Genomic DNA, 21971 nt, shown 5'->3' with positions numbered 1-21971 from the left:
TTCTTATCTGTACTAAACAGTTTTTTGTTCACAATTTTTTAATATGATCATCTTAAATCTAAAATTCAAAAAATATTTTATGAACATTTATTGCATTTAAAAACATAAACGAGCTGCATTTGTAATGTTTTTGGCATAATAACCAATTTAAAACTGGAAAGGTAGAAGATCCACACCAAACTGACTAATATTTTAAACACTGATTCTTTAAATTGTAGTTTGTGTTTTATGCAACATTTCCTTGATTTGTTGAAAGAAAAAAGTCTATTGTTAGATACCCAAAGAATATTGCTAAAAAGTCCTATTTGTTTTCTCATGAACCTAGTATCCATTAGCAAAAAGTCTCAAAGCAGTGATGAGTTGTTCACAGACAAGCCGGCTTAGAGACCTACTGGTTTGTAACAAACAAGACGTCCCTGTTCTTCAGTTAGCCTACTCCTCTCTCTTGAGAATCCATGCAGGCAAGGACAGGATTTTATTTTGACTGGCACATCATGCAGCCAATCTCATGCAAAGACAGGCCAGAGTCATTACCACTATGCAAAAGACTGAAGGGTAGGAGACTGGTGTAGTGGTACAATTGGCACAGAAAATGAGCCAGATAGAATGGTATAAGTGTTAGAAGAAAGTGAAGACGCACTTGGCTTTATCTAAGTGATATTGGAGAGTACAAAATGCTGAGTACAAAATTTGTAAAGTAAAAATATTCATCCAGGCAGAATCAAAAACAAACCTGTGTGCTCTTTATGTAACACTAGAAAAAAATAATTGCTTAATTGCAATTATTTTGCAATAATAATAATTGCTCAACACACAAATCAATCATACTTAATCTAAAAAAGTATGACATTTTGAAAGTATATTAAGTCTTTTAATGCATAGTATAAAAAGGACTGCAAATGACATTAAATGAACAGGCACCTCTGCAGGACCAAACCAAAAGAGCTGGATCTTTAAAAATAAGTGAACCCCCCCATCATCGTTGCAAAGGAAGCTTTGAATGCTAAAACCCAGCTGCAATTGCTGAAATCAAAATATCTCAAAATATCATTCTGTTGACTCTAACGGAAGATTTTCTGATTTTAATTAGCAAAAGGCTACACAGAGATTTACAGCTTTTCTTTTGAAAAGTACAGAAGCTGTGTGCAATCTGGCACAAGAAAGTTGCACAGTGATAATTTCTATGTCTCATATTGCGTTACATAACAGTCCTACTTTAAAGACAGTGGAGCTAAACAGCAGAGTGAAACATACAGGCAATGCAAGTGTGTGTAACCTGCCTTGGTTAGAAATAGTTTTGTTACTGAATTATCCCACCATACATCTGTCTAGTACAACTGCTGCAATTTGCAAGGCAGACCTCAAGAAATGTCTAAAATTACAAATAATTGTGATTGAATGTAAGCATAATGTTAGAGAGCAAACACCCTTCTGCTCTGCATTTAATCATAGCCTGTGTTTAACCAGCTTTTTTGTGAAAGCAAAACAATAACAACAAAAAATACAATAATCTTTTAAAGTCAGTCAGACATGAAATAAACAAATATGCAAGTGGATAATCTAAAAAACAAACAATATTCTTTGTGTAATGATATTTATTTATTCATGAAGTTTATTTATTCATGCAGTTGCTGATTTTTGGAAGCTCTTTCTAGTTTATGTTCAGTATTTGCTAAACATAATTCACTCTTTCCTTGACAAAGTCCATATTGCCAAAAACCTCCATCTTAAAATAATTGTTTCAGCTAATCTTCTTGTTTGCTTAATTGTTGTTCACCTATGGATTTTGATTTGTTTTGTAATTACCTTCCATGCAATTTTTTGTGTTTTCTAGGAGTACGTACATGAATTACCTTCACGCAAGCAACAAGAAACAAGCTTGGTTTGTGTATACAGAAGGACAACCGGACAAAATATTGTGCGGTGTGTAGACAGGTGCAGAATTAATTGGCCTTCCTCATCTTGACAAATAGGTATGAATTTACATATTAGTGGAATCACCGGAGGTAAAAATGTGGACCTGAGATAAAATTATCATTTTTTCCTCATAAAATTCAACTCCAGACTAAATGCCTCAAACAGAGGGTGCAAGTACTTTGGGTCAAACAGATGTTACATTATTTACCTGGAGCCACATTGGCTGCATGCTATTAGTACTTGGGATGATTATGTATGCTGCCCTAGATCACAGCATACCCTCTAAGTTTAAAGGCAGCATCCATTACAGCTACATGAGGACACTTGCCATACCCTGCAAACAGACTGCCTGTTAGAGCAGCTAGAGACCCCTTGAGATAAAAAAAAAGAAAAGAAAGATTTTTGCCTCCACTTTACCACACAGACAGTGTTTTTGAGTGACAGACTCATTTGCCAGATTTTGTGGGTGGATGTTTATGCAAATGCTTCTCCTCTGTGGGCTGAAATAGCCATCCAGTGACAGACCAAAACTAACTGTGCTGAAATGCAGACACCATGCATCTTAGACGGTTGAAAGCTGAGCATAATTCACATTGAAATCTCTAGCTCCACACAACAAGACCTTGATAAACTATCCTGCACTAAGCTTCTCCCCATAAAAGTGAACATTGTTATTATATATATATTTTTTTATGAAGAAAAGATGGAGATGATATTTGGGTGTGTTTATCCGAACAATATCGTCCTATGTCTTGCCCTCCCATCAAGGCTGTGGGGCATTGCTGCAGTGCACTCACATGGATCTTGGTCATGTTTTCGTCAGAGCAGGAATAGCGCTTGGAACAAATTGGCATTGTAAAATAATTTGTCATGTGAGAATCACAACTGTTGTATAAATTCCTTCTTACAAGTCAGCTGAATTGCATATTTTTGCTGTTTAGCAAAAATATAAAACCTTCATTTCACACCAAGTGCTGACTGCAGGCAATAAAATCAAGATGACTCTTCTCTTCTGGGCAATCCTAAGAGAGTTTTTGTTGTTAAGGCAAGAAACGAGAAATTGTTGCACTGAATTATGCATATGATGATAATAAACAACCAGCAAAATTATAAGATGGGCAGGCCATCTTCACTTACAGGGATGCATTATTTGTCACATTTATGAGAACAGAAAAATCTTTTTAATGTGAGATGGGTTTTTATGCTCCTCTGAATCATAAGGTCTCATAAGGTCATCATAAGGTCAATAAGAGTTTATTGTAGTGGTGGCAAAGCAGTGTCGTTGAATATGGATTACAAAAGATATAATAAGAACTCAGATCAACTTCTAATCATCCCTGATTGACTTGATTAACAATGACAACACTCTGGTGTGAATGCTGACATTAATCAAACCTAATAGCTCTGTTCAGCATAAGTGAAGTCACAGGAAGTACAACAATGTTTGGAATTATTTGAAAGAAATTTGTTTTCTTGACATGTCAAAATGTGTGTTATTTATGCAGGCTGCAGGAGAACGCAAAATCTCCAACAGATATGAGGAAGGCTGAACAGAGTACAGCAAAGTTACTGTTTTATCTTTGCATCTATTTAACCTCCCTCCTTTCATGCTGATTTTGGGAATGCTGATAGCCTCTTGGAAATCTCAGTTAAAGTGATATTGTGCGTTCTCCAGAATATTTACGTACTACTTATGCTTTTCTAATGTTAGATAAGCTAATAATTAACATATGATGCAACAGGTGGCGTTAAAGCGAACAAGTAAAGACTGATCACAACAAGAGGGCAATGAAATATATTTTCAAAGTTGTTCCAAGATCTTCCAATTCTGTAACTTTTAAGTAAAGTTGAACTCAGCTACAGTCTGTATTGACCTAGCAATGCTTTTCAAAAACCAAAGAACCATAAATTGGCCACATAATTCTGACCAGTCCATCTCTAATGCATACAAATACAAAATATGGAAAAAAAAATATCATCCATGTAGTCATCAGGGCAGTAATAGTAAAAGAAGAATTTGATCTACAAAGCAATGTGACAGAATTTGCCTATACTGTGAAAAAAAGATAAAGTAATTGCTTTTCTAACCCCTTCATGAGCAATTCTGGCTAAGCCAGGCTTATTTTCAGCATTTTCACATCACAAATCAGTGATGTCGATGCCTATGACTTTGGTTTTGTTCACCTTTTTTCTTAACAAGCACAGTTAGAAGAGCTAAACAAAAACTTCAAAGCATGTCTGATAAACCTGTGGATACATACAGGTACCCAAATCTAGTCATGATTCATAACACAAAAGATGCATATGAGTTTAATGCAAACACTAATAAATCTGACTTGCACATTCACTTATGGCTCATGTTTGATTTTACTGGGTAATTGCCACAGTTTTAGGAATAAAAGGCGTTGCACCCTCACATCACAGGACTGAATCCATTACATAAGCCATTACTCTGGTTACAAATCCTACTGTAATATTATGGGAAACTACCATTACTCATGATGTTTATTGTTTGTGGTAGATAATAAAGGTAAAAAGAGAGACTTGTTATTATCTCTACGACAGAGCGCTGAGAAAGAAAAACAGATATATCGATTAAAATATGAGTTTGATCAAGTTTGAACCTGTTTGGGTAAATTTAAGAATTTTGCTTTGGTATTTAATGACTTGTGATGGATGGTAACTAAAATAGGAAGCTGCATTTGAAATACTGATTCTTTTACTATATAAAAATGTGACAATGTTGGCTTGGAAAAAAAAATTGGGATTTTGTCTGGAACATTTTGCTTATTTAGAAACTGAGGTTTGACTTTGGGTTCTTCTAACACGTATGAATAATACCATTTAGACTCTGATGGTATGTTTAGGGTCGTTGTCCTGACTGAAGTTGCCAGTCTCTGAGAGTTTGCAGCATCTACAAGCTCTTCCAGAACTGCTTGTCTTGATTTATTACATTTTCTAACTAGCTTTCACCAACTCTCCTGTCTCGGCTAAAGTAAAGCATTCTTTTCTAGGTGTCACATTAACCAAATATTTTGATGAGTCGACCAGTTTTGGTTTTTTGAATTACGGAAAAATCTGAAGGTCAGCTGTCATTTTGACAGGTTACAATTCACAATTGTGATATTACTAACCCAATTAAAAGAATATTCCCATGACATCATCTGAGCATCATCCCAGACTTGGACACCATATTCGATCCATCTCAAAATCTGGTAACTGACAGATTGTCAATCTTCACAATTTTATTTATGACTAATCTCTTGTATTCCTTGGTTTTTATGATGCTATTTGCTCACAAATGATCCCTTACAAATCTCTCAGGCCTTTACAGGAGAAGTGTGCTTATATTGAAATTAAATGAGACACAAATGGAGTCCACTTTCTAATTAGGTAACACATAAATGCCTCATGTTATCTAACACAGTCAAACTAGAGGGATGAATGCAGATCCACTGTTATACTGTGAATATTGTGAATGTTGTGCCATTTCCCCTCCACTTTGTTACTGTTAACTACTTTGTCACACAAAATTTCATTGAAATAAACTGAATTCTACAACTTTAAAATCTAAGAAGTTAGATTTTAAAGGTAACTAAAAGCCCTTTCCTAACATTGTGGTAGATAACACATCAACACAATAATGTGTTGAATTTTCCACACAGTATAAAGCACACACTTTGGAATCTCAAGAGGCTTACGCACCTGGAAATGTTTGTCAGTGACTCAGACTTAAACTACCTTATTTAGGCTATTTTTTTGTTTGTTTTTGTTTTGAGAGGGACATTATAGAGCAGTTAAGCACTATAAAATTTCAAATAATTCATTTTCACATGTAATCAAAAAAAATTGTTAAGATCATAACGTAATTCATATATCTTCGTCTTGTGTTTGAAAGGTCCTCAACACATGGTAATAAAACAGAAAATATTGAGTTTTGAAAAGCCGAGCAAACTTTCCAAGAACTACGTATGGCTAGAGAGGGAAATTAAAGCCCCTGCTTAAAAGCAGAAGATCTTCAGTAAACTCAAATGACTTTTGAGGTTTGTGCCTTGATCTACTAAGCCGCACACTCACACATTCACCCCCACACGCGCCCGTACACACACACACCCCCACACACACACATATAAATAGGACTTTCATGAAAGAATCATCTGAAGAGAACCTTATCTTCATCCTCATCTCATAATTTATACTCAGAACTTCACAGCGCAACCTTCAAATACTGGCTGGTACAAAAAGAGTCTTGTGAGTTGAGTTAAGTTAATAAAGAACTTTTCAGCCGCTTTGACCAAAGATCTGTTTTGATAAAAAGAAAAAAAGAAGAAAGTAGAAGTTTATAAAATCAACTGCTCTGACTGTGTAGTTAAAGAAGTGGAACAATAATCTTTTGGATTTGTGCTGCAGTCTGTGGCAGGTAGAGAGAAGGTAGAATATTCTCAAATGCAAGCAAATGCTAAAATCACGACATCGTGCAGAACCAAATCCTGAGCATTTTCGAATATACACATCTGTAGACCTGCAGACATCCTTACCGAATATACAAGCATCTACAATGCAACCATCTGATACACATGCACAGAAACTGGAAACATAAAAACCCTCACAAGAACTGGAAGCAGCCGAGTTAACTACATGGACTGTTTATAAGCTACTAACAACACCTGCTAAAGTCTTGCTACTATGCTCTGACCTTGCCTTTGCTTATGGTTCAGTTACTTCTTGACATTTTTTTTCTTTCTTTCCTTTTGTGCAACTTAAGAATGATTTACAAAGATTTTTCCGCAAATAGGTATTTTGTGTATTTTAAATATTCTGATCTTCAATTCCCCTATTTATTGCTGAAAACTTTTGCATTTCAGATATCATGTGAATCCACACCACTCCAAATGGTTATTGCCTTTTAAAAGCCAAATACTGTTAAACAGTCGTTTCCAACTTGTTCATCTCGAAGCATTCCTCTCATATTTCAAGTCGGTTCATGCTGTTGTGAGCACAACACAGAATTTATTTTCTCAAACAAACACATGGCCTCCTTCAGTAGCTTCGGTGTTAAGAGATCAGATGTCGGGCATATTTTTGACTGCATATTATAGATATTGTTTTTTTATTTGCTTCATGGGTTCTAGGGTCTATGACAAGTATGGCAATGCGAGTAAGAGAATAACCTGTCTATGATAAGTCTGAGGAATGTTTCCCTTGATTTTGTTTTTTTCCCTGTTTTTCTCAAAATATTTCTTTGAATCTGTATACGATTTTCTGATCTTCACAGCCAAGGTAATCTAGTTATTAAACCCTTCTAAAGTGACTCATGATGAGTACTTTTCATCACATCTTTCTCAGCACAAGAGTTAACATTTTTGCAGACTGCATGTTTGGTGCATGAAGATACACACAGACTTTACCAATAGACTATTTCACTAGCAGTGAATATTCCTGAAGCCTTCGGTCAACATTTCTACCTCTATGCTGCAGTTGGCACATTCAGTATGCAACATCTGTTTATAGGTGCTACTGTACACAGGTGAGGCAATCAAATGAATCTGCAAGGAATGGCATTTTCATCAAAAATCAAAAACACATCTGCTTTCTGTTTATCAAAAGCTGTCTATTGATATTTTTTTTTCTTTTTTAATAAAAAAAGAAACACACGCCAAAGGCAGCATTGCCTTTCACAACAGTTTTCAATGCAAGTAATCTTTTCCCAGAGTTGTTTTGTTCCAGTAAGTGCTTTATTATTCTGTAAATGTGTAAAACTAGAGTCTTGGTCATTTCACTTCCTTTCCATTTTGTACCTTTGTTTATTGGGTGGCAGGGGTGGGGGACGGGAGGCGGACGGGGGGGTTAAAACTGATTTATCAAGTATGAAATGTGTTTTGAACCAAATGTGCATCATTCTCCAACTGCCAAGGTTATTGTCACACCTAAAAAAAATATTTTCTATAATGTGCTGTAATGAACTGTGGTTATGTTGCCTCAACAAATATTAAGAAAGAGGTCACCTAGATGGTCTCAATGCTGAATGACGTCTCACGGAGATCTATTTTGGTATGGTCAATAATCTCTCTCATATTTTATCAGCCATCTGGCCCAAGCAAGGGTCAGAACTGAACTAAATGTAAAGAGCATGTTTTAGTTTACGGAAAATGATTTAGAAATCAATTCAATTGAAGCAGTAATCATTGGGAGGAGGGTGTGCTAATCCAGCAACAGCATAGAAAACTCATCGCCCTTTGAAGTAGAGAGAAACAAAATGTTTTGTTTAGAGAAAGAGGAAAGGGTAATATGACATAACTGAATCTGAAGACTACGTGCTGTAAAAGTTTGTGCAGCAAGTGCGATTTTTGCCACCCCTATTTTTAGGAAGAAGTCCTCCAGATATGTAACCGCTGCTGCAAATCGTGTCCTCACTTATCAAACTCAGACTTGCAGACTTTCATTACACTAATTTTAATTACTAAATAATTAAGTGTGGAGGCTTTTAACCTCAATTATTTGGAGCCCATCACTAAAGAAACGTCAAAATGCCAGTGGAAACATACAAAAACTGGTCAGCAATTACAATGTCTTTGAGTGCTGCAATGCTAATATGTTTTTCCAATGATGGCAAGAGGATAAATATATTTTTTTTACATTTTATCTGTTCCTCTTTTTATGTTGTTTTACTATCTTTTTAAATATCCATGTTTCATTTCCACAAACCTATTGGTTAAAGTACAATATAGTACATCTAAGTCTGCCAGGGTGTGAATAATTGTGGACTTAACTTTAGTGTAATTGAAAAACATAAAAAAGCACCATTGTAGCAAAATGTTCAAGGATGATGGTTTATTAGTTTACAGATTCTATCTTTCATGAAATATGTATTTTATAGATTTGTACCAGACCCTGAGAACTACTTATACATTTTAATGCTCTATATAAAATATAGAGTAACAATTTAGCTCATTGTTTCTGGTTTTGATACTTGACATTTTCTGAACTGTATGTATCATGTATGCTGCAGGAACAGTTGTATACATATGTTTGAATAGTGAACTCAGCTCCTTGTACAAGCTAAAGATACTAAACCTAAAAATCCAACAACTCAACATGGGAAAAATATCTGCTGAGGGCTCAGGAAACCTTAAAAAGGAGGGATTTCTGAGGCAAATGGGACACAGGCTATTTGAGATGCCTACTGTAACTAATGACAGATAATGCCTGTATAAGACAAAACAGATTCTATGCTGTTGATCTGAGCGCTTGCCTTCACTGAATTGGAACTAAAATGGCCTCCAAGTGTACTGAACAATGGGAGTGAGTATAATGCAGTGTGACTACTGAGTGACTTGACAGAGATCCAAAGTGAATAAAGGCCCTCACTATATGCAGCAGCCAGGCTAAGCTGCTGCAGTGCTCAGGACTTTGGCGGGTGACGGTGCATCATAACGCTTCATACACCTTTAATTTGCTAATAAATCCTTTTGTCATTTTCCACACTGCATATTGTCTGTGTCGTAAGAAGCTGTTGTAATGAAAAAGCTTCTTTTGAGAATCTTGGCAGTTTCACTTGGTGAAAACTCCTTCTTTCTTTTGTTTCTATAATAGCTGACTTATTTCTTAGAGACGCCGGATGAAACGTTAGATCATGCACTTTATTGTAATAATTCATTACATTATTCATTAATCATTTGGACCTTTTTCTTTATTCTTATTTTTTTCAAATCCATGGAACCCATACTTATTTAACTTCATTTCACGTTATCTTTTAATTCAATCTCCTCATGGAGTTATAAGGTTGGGATACAGTGGATGCAGATGCAGTTATTTCAGAGTTCAATGTTTGGGTAAAATAAGTTGCTTAGCTGTTTTACTTTAAATCAGTCATGCAGAAAATATAGTTTTAACGTGACTCTAATTTCAGGAACGAGAATTTTTTTCAGGTTTTCATGTTGCTGTATTGTCTTTGGGGGGGAACTTCGGAGGACATTTCTCTAAGACAGAGGCCCATAGAGAGCCTTTCTTCTCTCTGGTCCTTGAAAACTGGGAACTTATAGTTCTAGTTTTCTGTGAAGATATGACAAAATCACTTGACAAAATAATGCTAGAGATTGTTCTTTTTTTTCCCCCAGCAGCCAGAGTCTACAAAGTATAAGCATGAACTGGTTACTGATGCTGAGATATTTCATGGTAAAATGAAAAACACAATCATTCCTGGACACTTCTTTAGGTTAAAGTCCATTTAATGAGATTGAAAAAAAGAAAGTATCAGATTGCCATTAATCTATTTGGAAATATTTCCAAAAACAAACAAACAAAATAATAATAATAATAATAATTAATAAATAAAATAAAAATAAGACTAGCGTGTGAACTAAAGAAGCACCACTTCATCAGTCTTATGAACATAGCATTTTTTTAAACTACAGTCAGCAAAGTCAGGGTGGCCATCTTAAGGAAAGCTACCCCAGTAGGTAAGTTTTACTCGTGCCAAACGTCTTGGTGTAGGCCTTTCAGTTCAGCACACATTATAGAATTACTTTAAACTCTTACACGTGGAGAAGAAACATCTACATCACAACTTTTAAAAGAGGCACCAAATCAGAGTTTGAAGCATTCCAACAAGCACTGAAATCTTCTATACAGGAAAACTATGGAGTCTTAGTCAGCTATAGAGACAATGGAGAAAGAAAGGTTGACCGAACCAAAGATTTTTGTCAGCAAGGTTTAACAGCGAACGGATGCAACTGACTATACCTGGAATGTAATTGCTCACTTGAGACGACATTAAGCATAACGTACACATCACAGGTATAAAGTAAAATAAGCTAAAGTGCAGACTCAACTCCTACCCGGTCTGCCCAAAGACAATTTGAGTCTTCACTTTGGAAACACACTCAGATTGTGCTACATTATTGCCAGAAAACGTAAACAATCTTCGTTTAATGTCAAATAAAGAAAGCAACGTTCTTCATTCCTCCTGATTTAAATGTAGCAAATACATACCGAACTGTGACTGCACCAAACTCCAATTTTTGTGAATTACATTGCTAATACTTAACCATTTTATTCTCCAGAGTTGATCTAGAAAGCGCAAAATACAAGAAACTATATGCTGTTACTAGCGATACTATAACTTCAAATAATCAGTAATCAATATTTATTTTAATAGCAGTAGTTCTGGCTTTTCTCTTTTGAATGACACTGTAACACTATCTTTTTATGCAAATGTCCTTAAAATATAGAGCTAACAAATTTTTATTTAAGGTTATAATGCTATGAGAATTTCATGCCAACTCATGGGTACCAAAGAGTTTGGCTACTGAACGTCTGCCTACTCTCACCTTAAATTTATGTTAAAAGTGGAAATCTGTAAAACACTCTAAAGCTTGCCTCTGCTTAAACCAGCAATTACCTCCCATGCTCCAAAATTCAGTCACACTAGCTTGAGCTAATCCGAGCATTAATTGGATTTCAAAGCAAAAGGAAGAAGAGGAAGAAGAACACCGTCATTCACTTTGCAGGAGCTAAGACTCATCAGCCTGCTTGATTTTGATTGTGAGGGACGTGGGAGGAAAAACCCACACAAACAGAGAACACCCAGGACAAAAAAAAAAAAAAAAAAGAGAAGGAGAATTTTAATCTGCCATGCTGTGAGTGCCACTGTGCCTCCGTTTACAACTTTTTTATTCATGAAAGGGGAACGTGTGATTAAAAATAACACAGAATGTATGAGTCATCAAAGTGGCACATCTGGATTCTGTTTTGCCGGGTTTGGCTTTTGAAAGTGATACAATATCAAGAAATGAGGTCTGTCTTTTTGTCTGCCTAATCACCTTAACTAGGTAAGAGCTTTAACCTTTAAGTGCTATACTTCGTCAACGTGGAGCACCGCTGGGACATTGAGGTTCCAATAGCTTGAGTATACAACCTCCAGCCTAGCTTTTCTTTGATGTGCTCCAAAAGCAATGGCCTACCAGGAACTGAGAAGATCAAAGACATGCGATCTTTATCAAATGGAGCTCTTGTCGGCTGTTTGTAATGCTTTGCTCTTCATCAGCAACACCCACTCTGTCACTACGATGCCACAGGAAGCACAGTGCTCTTTTAAACCCAGTGGTGATCTCCCGGTTATCCAGATGAAAAAGGATTTATTAAAACCTCCCATCAACCAACTCTATAAATAGAAGCTCGTAGAAAATCTTCTGAGAGGAGAAAAAAAAAATAAGCTGTACTCTTAAGCTGTTATTAACATGCGAACAGAAAAAATATGTGAAATGTTATTTTGAAGCAGCAAATACTTTTTTTTCCCATGAAAGTAATAATAATGCTTTCTGGTAATATGTCTGTCACTACATCATACAGTAATGGAAAAAAAAAAGTAATACAAAGCTGAATCATACTCGCTTTCACTGCACTTGTTACTTGACCGCAGGCTGAATTTTAATAGTAATTTACATCAGATACTACATGCATTATTGCTTAAGGGACTGACGTGGTTGTCGAATTGCACTTAAAGTGGTTTTGTCATCCATACTTGTTACATTATTTAGAGAATGACTCATAATAGTATTACTGTGTAAAAGTTATCTTTAAAAAAACAGAAATTACACAATTCAAACATTTCCTACAGATTTTAATGCTTTTAGCAACTCCCGGGGGGGAGTTGACCAAACTGCTTAACAACTGCAATACACATTCTGCTATTTGCCTGGATAAGAGAACTGCCACCTGTTTTTCAGGATGCTGCTTGTTTTACTTCAGAATATCATGTTTCTGCTAGCAAAAAGTTTCTGCCAAAATCATGAAAGTTAATTTATTGTCATCAGCTCTGTGTTCATCCTTTGTGTCTAGTGGGAAATTCAATTCAACTCAATTACAATTCAAAAATGCTTATTTTTTTTATGTTGTTGTAACTCATATCAATTAAAGATTCAGTGAAGGTAGCTTTCCTGAAGTATGCCACAAACTAAACTGTGTGAGGTTTTTATCTTACTTCTTTTTTTTCTTTTTTTTTTTTACATATTTCTGATAAAACATAACCATTCATGTGTCTGAAAACAACTTTCCAGATATAAGGAAAGAAAACAACACATATCTAATACCTTGAAAAACGCCCTTTTCTAAGTGTGCAAACCTAATTGAGAAACTAAAAACGATTCTTATCATGACAGCTCATTAATGTGTGAATGTGTGGGGATGTGTGCATATCAGGTGAACGTGTGAATTTCAACAGCAAACAGGTACCATTATTGTGACATTTTCTCCAGTAAGCATTCCACTGCATAAATTATTGCTGATTTCCAACAAACACAAAAAAAGACGTTGCATTGCTCTATGGCAACACCGAATGGGCAACATACCTGCTGAACACCTCTAAAACTGTAACGGTTTTATTCAGACATTGTTGATTACAGTGTCTTGTAAAAGTATCAATACCCCGTTGTGTTTTTCACATGTTCAACTGTAACAACTATAAAAGTAAATGTAGTTTATTGGGATTGTATGTGATAGATTACCACAAAATACCTTATAATTGTAAAGTGGCAGGGAAAGAATACACAATTTTACATTTTCCTATAAAAACTAAATGTGTGGCATACGTATAATCACATTTTACTGCGATTACAGCTGCAACATCTTGCACATCTAAAATTGTTGACCACTTTTATTGCAGAACATTTCAAATGTACTCATGTTGGACATAGTGTGTTTGTGAAAAATGACCGGCCTGTGAACTACCATAGATCTGAGCATTTTAGTATAGAATCTCAGAATGATTTTGTTCTACACTATTGAACTAAATAATCTTTTGAACTCAACAATTACACTGAATCTCTGGTGATTAACAATAGTGCCATCATCCTGCCAAAACGTTAACCACAGTCTCAAGTCTTTTCTAGTATCTCACAGGTTTTCTGATTGTCCTATATTTATTTCCATCTATCAACTCTGACCAACTTCCATGTTCATGTAGGAGAAAAGCATCTCCACAGCATCATGCTGCCACTATGCTTCATGGTGGAGGTGGTAAGTTTAAAGTGTTAGTTTTCAGCCACACAGTATATTTCATAGGCCAAAAAGATTCATTCTCTAATCTGACCACAGGAGACTCGCTACACAATGTTTGCCGTTTCCTGTACATAGCTTGTAAATATCAGAAAATTTAATTCATATGAATTTATTTTTATAATTCAACAATCTAACCACTCTTTCATAAGGGATACATTTGTGGACTGTCCAACAGATTCTTCCACCTGAGTTGTGGATCTCTGCAGCTCCACCACAATTATCATGAACCTCTTGTGTGTTTGTCAGTGTAGGTGGACGGCCATGTTTGATAATCATTTTCAGGATTTTTTACATAATGGTCCCTGAGATCCTGGGAGCTTGAGATATTGGGTGTTTTTTTTCCTTTTTCAAGGCAATTCAGTTCTATTGGATTTCAATTTTAAAACATTTTTGCAAAAATAAATATATTCTTTTCCTTTCACTATACAATTTTGAATAATGTTCACAAAAAAATCCATTATGTTAAGGTTTTTAGAAAATATTCAACAACTCAAGGGGTATGAATACTTTTGATAAGAACTACAGCTTTTAGAATTTAAGACGAAGCACCGAAGTTTTAGGTCCTAACTTGGACAATGTAATTTGACACTGCTGCATCAATGATCCCATTCTTTTCCAGTGGCTTGAATGCCAAATAATAAAGAAAAATGTGTCCAGATTAGTATTGTCAATTGTTGTAAGGATGACTGTGACATAAATGTATAAACAAACACAGAGTATCTTTGGATTTGCAGCCATTTTAGCTTTGTGCTGATGTGCACAAAAAAATAAAAAACAAAAGAAAAAAAACACATCCATTTTAAATTCACTGCAATGCGTTTTTAATTTAGTCTGACCAAATGAAAGAATCCTTTTAGGTGGTCTGCTTTGTGCAAGCGTGGTCTTTGCTACACCCAACTCCCCTGTCAGCTTTGAATCTGCGGTTGACACATTTCTAAGTCAACTGCAGTCCATATATCTATGTGTGCTCTTTGTTTCATGGGCCATCATAGTTCAAACATGCATTTAGGGCAGAGGAAGGAGTGACAGACGTGCACATTTCATTGACATGTTTACTATCTTATCTATGCAGAGAGTAGAGTGCATTACATCTTCTACTAGTTGAGCAAAACAAATAAGATAAGTGGATACTCACCTTCTTTAGGAGGCCGTCTTACTTCTGCACTCAGATTGCAGATTTGACCGACATGTAGCTGAGGTGACAAGCAACCCTCCGTTTGTGGGTTTAAAGGTAAAACCACATTATTGAGCATGAGCATGCTCTCTGATTCTCCATCGCCTAAATGCTGAGGACATGTGCATTTGGTGTACACGATCCCACATGCCTCCACTGTCCCTTTCTCTGCTTTCAGGCAGTTTTCCAGCCACGTACAAAGCACTTGACACCCAAACTGGCTAGGGCTCGCCTTATTCAATACTAAGAACTCCAGGATAGACTGCTCCTCCTCATCCAGCTTCTGCGGCGTCAATCCATTGTAATCGTAAGGAAAAACTCTCCGCAGCTGAGCAAAATTTTTGTCGTACAGCAAAAATATGTAATTATTCTTTGAATCACAGAGATATACAATGGATGCGTTCACTTTGAGCAACTCGTTTATCTTCTCGTGTGAGTAGTGATCAAACTGATAAGCAAGCAAAGAGTACTCGGAGCAGCTCAAGTCTCGCTTGTATAGTTTAAGGTAGATGCTGTATTTGGTTGGGTCTGGGTTCTCCAGCGTCCATGTACAGTTTGTGTAGTTCTTGGGAAACATTTCAGACACCGAGTATGATCCATAAATGACCCCCTTGACCAGAGTGGAACACCAATAATCTTGGGCACCAGTTAATCCAAACATAACCAGAAGATAGGTGGAAAATATATAAATCAACAGGTTTCGAACAGCCTTCATCCTATGTCATTTGGCCTGCAGGGAAAGATGAAGAACATCATGCAAAAAGAATATTAAATCAGAGCACAGACACATTATGGATGATTTCTGTCAAGTCTAATTGACATGCTTCACATAGTTCTCGCCAAGTCCTTCCATGGAGAGGGTGAAAAAAGACACATTAACCTCAGCAGCATGTCTTTTGCAACCCCCTCATCCTGTCTCCTTTTTCCACTATACTTTGTGCAAACATTGCCACCTTGTGGCAGCTTTTGTGTTTTTTTTTATATTTATTTATTTTTGAGGGAGGTGGGCGCAATAATGTGAGTCATTTAGACATTATTAATTGGGTCATATTTGGATTGGCACCGTCTCAGGAGATATTCGAATATAGCTGTTTAGAATGGCATATTGATCAAACACAAACTGCGAATATTGGCATGGAGGTCCTCACGAGTTTTAGTATGCGACGGTTTTGTTTTTTTTTTGTTTTTTTTTTTTAATGCAGTAACCAGGATCTTTAAAGTCAAACTGTATTCATTTGACTATAGGCTGGACAATCAGATAATGAGAGGAGGTTGAATTTCATAAAAAAAAAACATGAATAAGCCAATATGTCTTTAATGCATCCTCATGCATGACCATTGTTTTTTTTTTCTTTTTTTTTTTTATCTCTCTTTCTTTCTACGCGCTTTCAGAAACACGCACGAACCCGCTCTCGAATTCAGAGCTTGGCATATTTGATAATGTAATTTGATAAAGAGCCAGTATTTGAGTGGGTTTGAGCGTGTGTGTTGGCGCGTGCGCGAGTGTTGCATGAACGCAGGCCCATGAGAGGGGAGAGGGAGAGAATGCAATGCGATGTCCTGATTGCTTTAATCCTACAGGCAATGCAGCTGTGAGCAGTGTCACAGCAGAATGTGCATGCGTGTGCGCGATTCTCAAACCGTGTGTACCCCCCGTGTGCGCGCGCACGTGTGTATGTGAGTGTAGGCGTGAAAAATCCCAAAGTAGGCTGCAGATTGCAGTTTTTCAGAGAATAAATACATTTGCGTCTCCCAACTTCTTTTAGGATGATGATGATGATGATGATGATGATGAGAGGGGGGGGGGGCTCTCCGTACGAGCAGACTGGCATAATATGTGTCATGTAAGGATTTGCGGAAGCTGTGCAGAGTTAGATCAGCTTTTGCTGCGATATGTAAACCCATATGATCCCACAGCCCTCCCGCAAGATTTGTGGCAATGCAAGGCATTCACAAAAACAACAAAAAAAACAACAACAAAAAAAAATCAGTATTCCGGAGATGAGAAAATCGCTCGTCAAGAGAGTCCCGGTTTTACTGCCCAGGCTTCCTGGAGCAATTTTGTCTTAACAGTACATGTGAATAAAAAGGCACGTAGGGGCTACATCTCATACCGCAGCACTTTAAAGTGATTTTTTTTGTCTCTTAAGGGGGAGATTAGCTCTTTTTTTAAAAAAAATCATCTGTTAAGCACCCCAGACTAATGCGAGCGGATAAACGTTCGTCGTGTTGAATATTGACGGGGCAAATATGTAACAACTTTTATCAGAGACATGACACAGGAAAATCCCCTCATCCCTAACAATCGTAATCATTGTTACAATTAAAACAATATCTTACCTTACACTGCGGAAGCTATGGCTATTTTCCCAACACTGGCCACATCCTTATAAATAAATTCTGCAGCCCTTCGGTGAATCAATACTCCCCATTCCCGACAATAGAAGTCCGGCGCAACAAGATGGTTCAGTGGATGGAAATAAAATGCGTTACACTCCGCTCTGCCCGCTCATATCCTCCCTGTCCTCTTCCTCTTCTTCTGCTGGCTTTTTCCCATCAAAACCGGAGCGCAACAAACGCACGACAGCCACCGAGCAGAAGAGAGAAATACCAAGAGAGAGAGAGAGAGAGAGAAGACAGGAAAAAAAAGGAGAAGGAAAGAAGAAATTCTTGGAGTGATGAGAAGAAGCGAGCGAATTCTTTAGTGTGTTACTATAAATTAAATCGTCTCTCTATTTTTTTTTTTTTCCTCTCCCAAGTCGCGTTTCTCCACTCGTTTTGGAAAAAATAAAAAGATGAGTAGAGGGGAAAAATAAAGAAAAGATCCTTTTGGTGGGTGGATGTGAGATGTTTGGCTTGACTTGTGAGTTATAACACAAAGAGAAATAGACGCGCTTTTGCTTGGTGCTTGCAGAGCTCTCGAAGCAAGGCTGCAATATCACGTCACACTCAGCCGCTAAGATAAAGCACGTACGTACGCTTCTTACTGCCGCTGCGTCTGGCACCACCACCACTTTCTTTCCTGCCATCCTCCTCCCCTTTTTTCTTTTTTTTTCCTTCTTTTTTTTTATATATACCCAACACAGCCTTCTCTTATTTCGAGTCAAAAGGGTTTCCCCCGTGAACTGGACCCTCCTCAGTGCTCAGACAACACTGCTGCTTTTTTTTTTTTTTTTTTTCCCCAAAGCAGGAATATGTTTATGGAGTTTTTGTAGTGATTTTTTTTTCCCCCACAGGACAGGTGGAGTAAATATGATCAGAACTGCAACCAATACGCTCTATCAATGGGACCTGGTTTGCTAGCTCCTCTCCTCCTTCTCTGTTGGGTCAAAGTCTGTCTGCTTCCACCTTTCACGTTGCTGGAATAACAAATGCTTGCGGGACAACTTGAGCTGTCTTCGGGACGAAAAAAAAAAAGTTGCTGCGAGTTACTTGTCTCTTTCTTTGCAGGTGCAGTTTCTCCATTCACGCTCTCCTCAGACATGTGTTCACAAGGGAGCGCTTGCGTGTGTGTGTGTGCGTGTGTGTGCGTGTATCCTGCGCGCCTGTTCAACAACTTTCGACCTTTCCTTTTTTTTTTTTTTAGTTTTCAAACGCTTTGCCCTAATATTTTAAGAGGCATTTATTTAACAATCAACAGTCAATTAAATCCCGCGTAAGCTCCTGGCTTCAACAGTTTGTCAATGACAATAAGTGCAACAGCCTCCTTTGCCTGCTGGCTGAATTCATGCGGAGAATGGAAACATAATGGACACGGGGATGGATCTGATTGCCTTTTTATTAAGGATGGAGAAGGGATTTTTTTTCACGTAGGTGGGTGTTCTTTATGACAGGAGGCGAACAAATATTTTGAGCATAATTATTTTTCAGTTTTCTTTAGCGCATAATGCAAAATCAATCTATATAGCCTATATATATATATTTTTTTTTTTTCTGGAGGCCTGTTAAATTACAGTATCTGGCAAAAGTATTCAAAGAGTTGAACTTTTTCACCTTTTTTTTGCCAAAATATACATTTTTAAAATAAAAATCTAAAAAAAGTGTGAAGTTTATTTGTATTCACTTTTTTATTGCTGTCAAAAGATTTTCTCATCTTAGGTGTACAGCTCTGTACAATCTCCATACATGCCGTGGGTTTCTTAACTTCTTTTCTTGGTGATGCTCTCCTTGAGTTATTTGGGAGTTTTTCTTGTTGCAGCATACACTTTCCATATTCAAATGATGGAATACGATTTCGGAAAGCTTGTAAAATGTTTTGGAACCTTATCTTGCCCTGATCTCTTGTGTGTGCTTTGGTTTTCACAATGTGGTTTATTTTCCTAATTTGAAGATCCCTCTGAGACCTGCACAGAGAAAATGAATTGCAATTGCTTGTACTGGACTTTGTTTACTGGTTTCAGCATAGAGATGGTTGAATGCAAAACACTGCAATATGTGGTTGCAGCTTGACAAAATGTTAAAACGTTTAAAGACTGTGAATACATTAATAGGGCAATGTATTTGTGACATAAGACAGCTTTTCTTGGATGGTTGGGTCAGCTGCTTTAATCATTTGTACCATAATCAGCTAACTCTTATTAGCCTAGTCATTTCTTTCCATCTTTGACTGAATTGGTTCCATCTGAGCAGATGCTACCCAAGAAAGTCCATTTGTTGATTTGTTTCCAGGAAGTTTCAGCTTGAAGTGTTTGTGAGCCAGCTTCACCAAAGAGTGCTCCAAAACCATTCAGAGAGCATACCAAAATAGAGCACTGTGACAATTTGAAAGAACTTGTTTTCATCCCCAGCATTCTGCGGCTTGCAGTGTTTACAGCATTGTTAATCCGTTGCCAGATTTATGACAGAGATCGCAGCAATTCTAGCGTAGTTGGTCTCCATGTCGTGTGAGTGGCAGCTTTTGATTTTGGGCCTTTCCCAGGCAGCCAGCAAAACATCGGGGGCCATCTCAAGCCAGTCCACTTTCCACAGCCCTAATAAAGACCCGAGCAGTCATGGGCCTTTTGACTTAGAGACAGCTAAAAGGTGCGAGAAATTCAAGTGAAGCCTTATTGAACAATGAAAACACTGATGCACAAAGTGGCAAATTTCCAAGTTTAGGAACCTGACTATTAGTCTCTTGAGCAAGGATGATTTTTTTAGAGCAGAAATGGCACCCTGCATGTTTCAGCTTTATATGACCAGGAGGAGAGAAGAAATTCATCACCAAGTGTGGCTAAATGTGGACTAGCTGCAAAATGAAAAGAAATAATAACACAGCAGGGAAGTCATTATCTATAATAGAACTGTGTGACTCAATGTGGAATTACTAAAACTGAACTGAAATGAAGGGGTAATTGAGAAAACGTGCCGTGGATTATTTACATACGTTTTCCATTATTTTTGCTTCCCCACACATACCTGGACTACAGCTCGTTTCTTTATGATTTTGGCTGCATGTTCTAAAACCCAACTGTTACTTCCAAGGTAAATTTCATTCAAACATTGTTTTACGATTAGTTTAGGATTTTTTTCCAAGGCTCCATACCGAGCCGACTGCCATGAATCCATAAAAAGGCAACAAATGTGTTATATTTATTGTTGCTTAGAAGATAGAAAAGAGCAAATAACCATCAACAATAGGAAAGATCAAAACTGTGTTTTTTACAGTCAAGTTAATAATTGTATATTTGGACTGCAACTGATTGGATAGCTGGTGTTGAAAAAACAAATGTACACAATCATTAAGACTTTTCAAAATATCACATTTATATCAGGTCACTTAAACTCTTACACTGCATACAGCAAATCTGTATACGCTCTCTGGTATCTCCAAAGCATTTGCAATATTTCTCATCAGTTGCAAAATCTGTCATATTACTCTGTCAACTCAAGAATCTGTTTGGGTGCATAGATTTTGAATTATTCATTGCTCTGAATAAAGAATAGCCCTATTACCACCTGCTTCTGTTTGTGTGACTGAGCCTAGACTGAAGCATGTGTGTGTGTGTGTGTGTGTGTGTGTTTGACTGTCCATTGCTACAACTCTTTGATATAAGAGCTGTTACAGTGCATTCAGGCCTGTTACAAAATCCTTAGTGATGAATTTCAGGTTATGGATCACATACTAGACGTCGGATTATTTATGTCTATGGCTCTTCATTCATCCATATGACATGAACAATTTAAATATTCAAAAATGGTTTTGAAGAATTTGTGGTAGTTTCATTGCATGGTTCTAATGTAAAAATGCAACTATTGTCAAAGAGATGAACTCTTAATTGTTTTTTAAGTAAACTTTTACTCAGCACTGAGATCCTGGTGACTGAATAGTGATACACATATGAGCATGTTTGTTATTTATTATTATTATTATTATTATTATTATTATTATTATTATTATTATTATTATTATTATCGTAGTCTTTTTTGTAGTTTTTTTTCTGATTTGTGGTTACAAAGATGCAACACTTGGTTCAAGAAATATGATTTTTCTTATTTACCACAGGAATGCTGCTTTTTTTCTCCCATATTCTTAGAAACTGGTACTCAGTGATTGTTTGAAGGACACAGTTCAATGATTTATTCCAGTTTTACTGAAAAGTTAATGTGCACAGGTTTGTTGTTGGAAAGAAAAATGTTATTTTGATTGGGGAAGTAAGAGTTTTCTCACCAATATTGACCTCACAATCCAGTATGTCAGCCTTGCAAATAAACATTTGTGTAAGCCATCAGAGCTGGTTCAATATTTTATAGCACCCTAAGCAGAATTTTATTTAGAGGTCTCACCCTAATTAAAGCCAATCATCCACAAGTCATCATAGCACTGGAAGTCAAACACATGGCA

General features: G+C 36.8%; 1 protein-coding gene across 8 annotated transcripts in view; it reads right to left on the bottom strand.

Annotated features, from left to right (window-relative positions):
* The window catches only part of adgrb3 (adhesion G protein-coupled receptor B3), a 124165-nt gene extending 105911 nt beyond the window's left edge, over positions 1-18254 (bottom strand). For 2 of the 8 annotated variants that reach the window (XM_008429848.3, XM_081616665.1), the window contains exons 1-2: positions 17489-18244; positions 15110-15878 (exon numbers count right to left, since the gene is read on the bottom strand). In XM_008429848.3, the coding sequence (XP_008428070.1) occupies positions 15110-15863 (754 nt within the window). In that variant the 5' untranslated portion in view covers positions 15864-15878; positions 17489-18244. Of the gene's footprint in view, positions 1-15109; positions 15879-17488 lie in introns of all 8 variants that reach the window. The other 6 variants (XM_081616666.1, XM_081616664.1, XM_008429850.3 and 3 more) reach the window with 6 other exon arrangements.
* Positions 18255-21971: the final 3717 nt, after the last annotated feature.

Source organism: Poecilia reticulata, chromosome 15 (genome assembly GCF_904066995.2).
Source record: "Poecilia reticulata chromosome 15, P_reticulata-male-v2, whole genome shotgun sequence".
NCBI lineage: Eukaryota > Metazoa > Chordata > Actinopteri > Cyprinodontiformes > Poeciliidae > Poecilia > Poecilia reticulata.
This window is presented reverse-complemented; position numbering and strand designations above follow the sequence as displayed.